This window comes from Malania oleifera, chromosome 13, assembly GCF_029873635.1.
Source record: "Malania oleifera isolate guangnan ecotype guangnan chromosome 13, ASM2987363v1, whole genome shotgun sequence".
NCBI lineage: Eukaryota > Viridiplantae > Streptophyta > Magnoliopsida > Santalales > Ximeniaceae > Malania > Malania oleifera.
The window spans coordinates 4760215-4769890 of NC_080429.1; the positions used below are offsets into that span (position 1 = coordinate 4760215).

The 9676-nt window shown below is 33.0% G+C and overlaps 1 protein-coding gene across 1 annotated transcript; it reads left to right on the forward strand.

The window, feature by feature from the left end:
• Positions 1 to 7267: 7267 nt before the first annotated feature.
• LOC131146713 (protein phosphatase 2C 3-like) lies at positions 7268 to 7786 on the forward strand. Its single transcript, XM_058096466.1, has one exon. The coding sequence runs from the start codon at positions 7268 to 7270 to the stop codon at positions 7784 to 7786; it is 519 nt and encodes a 172-aa protein (XP_057952449.1).
• The last annotated feature ends 1890 nt before the right edge of the window (positions 7787 to 9676 follow it).

Genomic DNA, 9676 nt, shown 5'->3' on the forward strand with positions numbered 1-9676 from the left:
ACGTACTCCCGTATGGTTTCTGCAAGATATGGTTTCACCAACGTACTCCCTTTCGATTTCCGCAACCCAAATCAAAATTAATCTTTAAGTTTACTTGATTTCCAAATATGCGTAGTATATTTGATTTTCAATTTAAATCATCCGCGCAATTTAAATATGTATTGAAAATAAAGAATAGAGAAAGAGAGAGTGAGACGGAGATTTTTACGAGGTTCGGCTTATACCCAGCCTACGTCCTCACCTTTGGCAAACCACCAAAGGATTCACTAAACCTGTTCCGTTGACAGGTGGAACAAAACCAATTACAACATCCCTTGGTTAAGGCTAGAGCCTACCTTCTCCAAACGATATTCCCTCGTTCAGTCACTCCTTACATAGGCTAGAGTTCGCCTCTCTAAGCAATATCTCCTTGCTTAGCCAATGATCCAAACACCTTGGAACGTCAATGAACTACAAGAAACATAAGATAAAATCTGTGTACAAGTGTACTCTCTCAAAGAGCAAGTTAGTACAATTTCAACACTATATACTTAAATGTAAAATATCAATAGGAAATAAAATGAAGCTCAAGTGTAGAATTCACCAATATCCTTCTTAGAAGAGGATTAGCAGTAGGAATTCAAAGGAAGAAGGATCAGCACTTCAGAATTCTCAGCAAAAGAATTTTTCAATGAGTGAGCAAGAGAACCTAGGAAGAACAAGAGTACTTTCAGCTCCTCAAAATATATTTTTCAATTCTTAGAATTTTTATTTGTTTTGCAAAACCATGTATTTATAGGCTTTCAAACTTGCAAAAGTTTCCTTAAATAATTTTCCTATTTATTAGAATATTTAAGGTTCAAACGGCTATAATTTAAAACATTAGAATTTTAAAAATTTGCCCGTTGAACAGTTTTTAAATGTTTGACAGCAGTGACCCCATTTCAATGTTTTGGCCATACCTTTTTCTGTATGACTCCAAATTAGGTTTTCTTAGTGTCAAAAGAAAGCTTAGAGAAAATCCTACAACTTTCATGTTTACCACTCTTTGAAATAATTAGTTTTTGATAGAGAAAAATTCACCTCAATGCGGCTATATAAAAACTTACAGCATTTGGGAAAAAACTCTTTTTGGTGCTCTTTATTCCAAAAATGATTCTAACCTTTTTGAAATAATTTTTGACCTTATAAAAATATTATTCAGGTATTTTAAAAAGTATCTAGGTCTAAGAAGTTAACTTAAGAGTTTCAAAATATTTCAAACGATATTTTAAACATTAAAGCACTTACATGAAACTTCTAAAATATTAACATTCTAAGTTTTTGAGTCTTCATGCTTTGTCCTTGGATTGAATCCATCTTTTCTTCAAGCTTCCATATTCCTTAAGCTTTCTTACTTTGCCTTTATTTGGATCTTTTGAATTTAATATGCCTTGGCTTTCAACAACTTATTCATGTCCTCATGTTCTTCAACAAGTAATTCATGTATTGGCTCATTTAAGCTTCATTTGATCCTTGCGAGCACTTTGACCTTGCTTCCATCATATTTGATCCTTGTGGGCATTTTGACCTTACTTTCACATATATGAACCCTAAAATATCATTACTCACACAAATACATTAAATTTCACTTGTTTGTTAGCATCAAAATAAGATAACAAGATTTTAAGCCTTGTAAGGCCAACAAGTTTGACTTGGTTCGAGCAACCGAACCAAATTGAATTGAGTGTCCCCAGGCGAATGAACCTTAGAGCGATCACTTTTCACCTTCCCCGGGCGCCTGAACTCCACGTTCAAAGTACCCTCGGGTGACCGAACAGAGAAGTTCGGTAGAGTGAACTTAAGACTAGGTGACCGAATCTCAGACATTTTGAGAATCGCCTAGTTCAACCACCCGAACCATTTTTCAGGCACCCAAACTTCAAAATTGACTTTTTCTATTGTGTTTGTTTGGGTGACCGAACCTATGGCTCAATCAATCGAAACTCTCGGGTTGCAATTTTTTAACTGGGGTAATTAGGGTTAAAAATTAATTAAACTTTTCTAATAATACCCAGCATGTCCCCAACAGTCAAAAATTTTCCAGAGTCTATATACACCCCTTTCATAACTCAAATTAGCAACTTTGATTAGCTCACTTTCTCTCTAATTTTTATCCTGATCAAAGTTCCCCCAAAAACATTTTTATTACAAAAAATCTTTCATTAGGGCAAATCTTTTACTCTCCAAATCTCTCTTTATTATTATTTAGAAAATCTTTTCAAAGAGAGCATATATTTTATTTGAACTTTTACTTGTTTTGATTTGCACATTGATTTTCAAATGCATGTATTTTTGTATTGTGCAAAATCATTTGAAACCAAAACCCTAGGTTCTCCGGTTTATTCATGAAAAATATTTTTTGGAAAAAAATTCTTATTAGGGTTTAAATGTATTTACACACTCTTACTCTACTGAGCATACATTTCATATCATACTAGAATGTTTGCATTTGAGCTTAAATGTGTACATTTATACTTGTATGTTCTAAAAGCATTTTCATGTACAAAAATGTTTTCCATGTACTGTTTGGGTTCAACTTGTTAATTGAACTGAGAAGTCTCAGCCCCGTAAATGAAACTGGTTAAGCTCAACCCAAAAATTGAACTAAGGAGTCTCAGCCCCATAAGTGAGACTAGTTTGACTCATCATAGTAATTAAACTGGGGTTTTCCTCGCCCCATAAGGAGAGGATGTAAACAGCTTATATTCCGCCCGTTTAAGTGAGCACGTATAGTGTAACCCTTAGGGGGGTGTATGTCTAAGATGGGGACGTAGGCTGGTTTGGCCGAACCTTGATAATAAATCGTGTGTCTCTCTCTCTCTCCCTATCTCATTTAAATTACTACACTTTAAATTTAGTATGTGTATGCCTATTTATTTACTGTTATATTTAGTTGCATGCATACATTTACTTTTAATGAGATACGCATGTATGCATGAACCAAATAGGTTAATCTTTTTACATACACGCGTTTAATATTGAATGAGATATGATATGTGGTGAATTGGCGAAACATTTAAATTTGCCGAAAAGCTTTTAAATCTCCAATTTACATCCCTTTTGAGATCACACCAAAGTCAACAGAACACTCACATGCAGTATATCTGAAAGTAAGAACAACAACAACCAAGATTTATGTGGTTTGGCAATGCCTACATCCACGGGAGCAATCGAAAATGGCTTTCAATATGTAAATTTCAAAAAAAAACAATACAATACAATTCACAACGATCTTCTTCTCTCAATTCACTCAAACAAGTGTATAAATAAAGTTTCTTTTGGAGGCTTCCCCCCAAAAACCTAACCAACTTAACGTTCATATTCAAATTTTGAATTCAGCCTCGCTGTCCAAAATAAATCCGTTAACAATTTGAGGAAATCCATTGACGGTTTCAGACAGAATAATATACCAAGAGTAGTAATTCTGACTGATGGCTGATATTAAGTATGTTCTCCTCCTTGTGTATGTCAACTACTCGAAGAAATAAGCCACCAAAACACAACACTTCAACCCACCACAATGTGTCATATCTAATTTGCTACTGTTCTCGTCATTTATTCGGCAGATATCCTACAAAAAAAAAACATTTAATGAGATAATAATCCACATCCATACCAAAGATTAGTTCTAATTTAACAACATCACCTACTAGTGGGGGTCACAGAAATTAAGACACGCCAGCTCCCAATCTTTGTGAGAGATCTTATCATACGGGTGTCATCCAATTTCATCTCCCATCGTCTTAAAATGTAGGTGCATTTTGTGGCAATATGTCTTAAATCGAGCACACAAGTTCTTGGATAGATATAAGAGGTATTAGCTATATGTACATTTTGCTAAAACCCTAATCATAATATCAACATTAGTTAATGCAAAGTTGGTCTCATTAGAAGTCTATACTTGGTAAGAAGAAGATATGTTCTTTTGGATTGATATAAGAACTATTGGCTATGCATACCTTTGGCTAAAACCCTAATCACAATGTCAACATTAGATAATGAAAAGCTGGTCATTAGAAGTATATACTTGGTAAGAAGAAGAGATGTTCCTTCGGATAGGTATAAGAGGTGTTGGCTACATATACATTTTGCTAAAACCCTAATAATAATGTCGACATTAGTTAATGCAAAGTTGGTCTCATTAGAATTCTATACTTAGTAGGAAGAATATATGTTCCTATGGATGGATATAAAAGGTATTGGCTAAGTGTACATTTTACTAAAACCCTAATCATAACACCGACATTAGTTAATGCATTGTTGGTCTCATTAGAAGTTTATACTTGGTAAGAAGAAGATATGTTCCTACGGATAGATATAAGAGGTATTAGCTACATGTACATTTTACTAAAACCCTAATCAATATGCTGACATTAGTTAATGCGAAGTTGGTCTCATTAGAGGTCTATACTTGGTAAGAAGAAGATATGTTCCTACGGATAGATATAAGAGGTATTGGCTACATGTACATTTTACTAAAACCCTAATCAATATGCCAATATTAGTTAATGCAAAGTTGGTCTCATTAAAATTCTATACTTGGTAAGAAGAAGATATACTCCTACGAATAGATATAAGAGGTATTGGCTACGTGTACATTTTGCTAAAACCCTAATCAATATGCCGACATTAGTTAATGTGAAGTTGGTCTCATTAGAAGTCTATACTTGGTAAGAAGAAGATATGTTCCTACGGATAGATATAAAAGGTATTGGCTACGTGTATGTTTTGCCAAAATCCTAATCATAATGTCGACATTAGTAAATGAAAAGTTAGTCTCATTAGAAGTCTATACATGGTAAGAAGAAGATGCGTTCATACGGATAGACTGGTAGACTATCTGTACATTTTGCTAAAACCCTAATCATAATGTCGACATTAGTTAATCCAAAGTTGGTCTCATTAGAAGTCTATATTTGGTAAGAAAAAGATCTTTAACTATGGATAGATTTAAGGGGTATTGGCTACGTGTACATTTTGCTAAAATCTTAATCCTACTTTTTTGTAATTTTTCAATTGAAAATAATTATAGTTTAGGTTAAGCTTTCTGTGATCAATTGTTTATTTGAATTATGAGTATTTTTGTAATTCATAAAGTAAGACAAATGTTTGTTTTGTAAATTATTATTTATTAAACCATAAATAGGTTTGACATATAATATGTTGTACATACATAATGTGCATGTGCATGCATGATTAAAGATTATACAAATGTTTGATATTGTCATTTGAGAAATTTAAAATTGAATATTGTGTTTTTTGGGCATATGTTAATTAGTCAAGAACTATACAAAACATATAAATAATTGTAAGTTTAAAGCACACATAAAATGTCCAAACATCAAGGTCATGTTTGGACGTTGAAAAGAAAATGTTAAAAAAATGAAAGAGAAATACTATGCAATCTTCTTATTTATGTTTGATTATCAAGAAAGTAAGAAAGAAAATAAAATACATGATAAATCAATGAATAAAAAATTAATTTTATGCATCATTAGCATTTGACATTTCTTAATTTTTAATCATACTAGAACAACATTTCATTCTTAATAGTATTGTGACATTGAGATAAAATACAATAAAAAAATTTCTTCTTATTTTTTGCACAAAAAAATTCTTAATTCAAAACAGATACTAGAATTTTGGTGGCTCGTAATCTGTGGGCTTGACATGTACAACATAAGTGTTTTTTCAAAAATACTCACAATATTAATAATAAATATTTTGTCACTTATATATGTTTGATACAGAGTCATTTGAAATAATATTTAAATAATAAAAAAGTGAGGTGTTATTTTTTGACATTGTGTTTCTTTTTTTCAACAAATGTGAATGAAAATTAATAAATTTTGCCTTTTTCAAACAATGACTAAAAATTGAAGCCCAATTAAGAAAAATAATAAAATATTAAAAGCAAATTATACGAGACAACCTAACTCCCCTCATATCTTAATTTGATATTTAGAAAACTTTACATTTGAGTGTATGAATTTCCAATATCATGTTTAGATTTTTATGAGTATGATTGAAATGCGAAATGATTTTCTGTTAAATTCTATTCACCTCTACATAAATTTAAATCTAAATTTTAATTTTAAAATATTTAATTATTGCATAAGCATAACTAATTCTCAAATGACCTAAAATCATTTTTCAAAAAAATATTTTAGTGTCAAACAAAATAGTAATATTTTATAATTAAATTATTTAATATATAATTTTATTTTTCATATTAAAAGCGACATAAATTATATAATTTTTTATTTATACATGTGCTGTATAACTTTTTGTTATATGAATTTACTCGAAGTAAATTCTTAGGAAAAAATTATTTTTTATTTTTTTTTTTCAACCACGTGGACCGTAATATTACGAAGCCGTAATCATCACCCATTTTATTTTCTACTTCTGTTAAAATTTTATAATGAGAAAAAATTGGAATGCAAGTATTTCTCTTTAATTAAATATTCAACAGGAAAAAAATTAGGCAGAAAAAAGGAAGTTAAAGTACGTAAATTCATGTTACAAAATTTTACGTCTTTTTTCGTATGACGTGGCCTAGATTAGTTTAAAGAACCACGTGCCAAATCAAACATTCTACACTTGACACGTTTCACTATTATTATAATTATTGTACCAAAACATTTCTCGGCCCGCGCGTAGCCAATGAGCACCCTCCACCTTTCTCAATTTTTAATTACTTTTTAACCCTTCTGATTGAAAATTTTCAGTCCCTAGCCACTAAATATTACTAATATCGAACCGACCCCACAGGGCCGAGTTCCCAATCGCGAGACACCAACTCAAAATATCAGCGACAGCGCACTGTGCGAGGTCAGAGTTTAACAACCCCGCCCTACAGTTGCTCGCCACGTGTCTCGAGGAAATTAGTACTCCGCACACCTTTCTTGGAAATTCAATCAATAGGGTTTGGTGGTTGTTTTCGCTAGATGCCACGTTGCGATTTCTAGATACCTTAGTGGGCCCACGGACAGCAGACCAAATCTCTTTTCGAACCGCCGAGGCGCCACGTGCCCCGGATCGAATCTCCGGCCGTCCACGTCTCCTTGAAAAATCCACGCCCGAGTGGGCACCAGAACAGGCGACCGTCCAGCTCATCTAGGATATCAACGGCTCCGATTCGAACCTTTTTCGCCTCATTTAGTTGGAGACAAACGCAGACCGTCGGTCTTGTTCGACCGAAAGAGGAAAAAAAAAATAAAAAATGAAGGAGACTCAGACGTTGATGGACATGTCGCCGGCGACAGCGCCGGCAGATAGAGATCCCCGCGAGGTGAGTGAATCCAGCGCTAAAAATGAGAAAAATAGTCGCCGGCGCCTACATAGATTGCGATTGCGTCCTAGGGCCAAGAACGGCGTCGGCGCCTGTGGGGAAGGCAAGACGCTCTCCGACGGCGTCCTGAAAGTGACTTCGTCGTCGGTTTCATCGAAGTCAGAGCATTCTCCGCTGACCTTGATGTCTCTGTCGTCGTCGCCTCCGCCTCTCTCGTCGTCAGGGAGCTCATCGGAGAACGACGTCGTCGGGGTCCGCAAGAGCTGTAAGCCTGGAGATCTGGGGTGGACGGCGCACGGGGCGGTGTCGGTGATAGGGAGGAGAGGAGAGATGGAGGACGCGGTGGCCGTGCAGCTAGGGTTGGCGGAGTTGGGGTCGGAGAGGTACGACTTTTTCGGGGTGTACGACGGACACGGCGGGGTGAAGGCATTAGAAGTATTGGCTGACATTTGGCTAAAACCCTTATCATAAATAATGAAAAGCTGGTGATTAGAAGTATATACTTGGTAAGAAGAAGATATGTTCCTACCGATAGGTATAAGAGGTGCTGGTTACATATAAATTTTGCTAAAATCCTAATAATAGTGTCGGCATTAGTTAATGTAATGTTGATGGATATAAAATGTATTAACTATGCGTATATTTTACTAAAATCCTAATCATAAAATCGACATTAGTTAATGCACTGTTGGTCTCATTAGAAGTTTATACTTGGTAAGAAGAAGATATGTTCCTACAGATAAATATAAGAGGTATTAGTTACGTGTACATTTTACTAAAACTCTAATCAATATGTTGACATTAGTTAATGTTAAGTTCGTCTCATTAGAAGTCTATACTTGGTAAGAAGAAGATATGTTAATACGGATGGATATAAGAGGTATTGGCTACGTGTACATTTTACTAAAATCCTAATCAATATGCCGACATTACTTAATGCGAAGTTGGTCTCATTAAAATTCTATACTTGGTAAGAAGAAGATATGATAATACGGATGGATATAAGAGGTATTGGCTACGTGTACATTTTGCTAAAACCCTAATCAATATGCCGACATTAGTTAATGTGAAGTTAGTCTCATTAGAAGTCTATACTTGGTAAGAAGAAGATATGTTCCTTCTGATAGATATAAGAGGCATTGGCTACGTGTATGTTTTGCTAAAATCCTAATCATAATGTCGACATTAGTAAATGGAAAGTTCGTCTCATTAGAAGTCTATACATGGTAAGAAGAAGATGCGTTCATACGGATAGATAGGTAGGCTATGTGTACATTTTGCTAAAATGCTAATCATAACGTCGACATTAGTTAATCCAAAGTTGGTCTCAATAGAAATCTATATTTGGTAAGAAAAATATCTTTTCCTATGGATAGATTTAAGGGGTATTGGCTACGTGTACATTTTGCTAAAATCTTAATTCTAGCCTTTTGTAATTTTCCAATTGAAAATAATTATAGTTCAGGTTAAGCTTTTTGTGATCAATTATTTATTTGAATTATGAGGATTTTTGTAATTCATAAAGTAAGACAAATGTTTGTTTTGTAAATTATGATTTATTAAACCATAAATAGGTTTGACATATAATATGTTGTACATACATAATGTGCATGTGCATGCATGATTAAAGATTATACAAATGTTTGATATTGTCGTTTGAAAATTTTAAAACTAAATATTGTGCTTTTTGGGCATATGTTAATTAGTCAAGAACTATACAAAAAATATAAATATTTGTAAGTTTAAAGCACACATTAAATGTCCAAACATCAAGGTCATGTTTGGATGATAAAAAAAAAATGTTAAGAAATGAAAGAGAAATACTATGCAATCTCCTTATTTATGTTTGATTATCAAGAAAGTAAGAAAGAAATTAAAATAAAATACATGATAAATCAATGAATAAAAAATTAATTTTATGCATCATTAGCATTTGACATTTCTTCATTTTTAATCATATTAGAACAAAATTTCATTCTTAATAGTATTGTGGCATTGAGATAAAATACAATAAAAATTTTTTTTCTTATTTTTTGCTCAAAAAAATTCTTGATTCAAAACGGATACTAGAATTTTGGTGGCTCGTAATCTGTGGGCTTGACATGTACAACATAAGTTTTTTTTAGAAATGTTCTCAAAATTAATAATATATATTTTGTCACTTATATATGTTTGATACAAAGTCATTTGAAATACTATTTAAATAATAAAAGAGTGAGGTGTTATTTTTTGACGCTGTGTATCTTTTTTTCAACAAATGTGAATGAAAATTAATATATTTTACCTTTTTCAAGCAATGACAAAAAATCGAAGCCCAATTAAGAAAAATAATAAAATATTTAAAGCAAATCATACGAGACA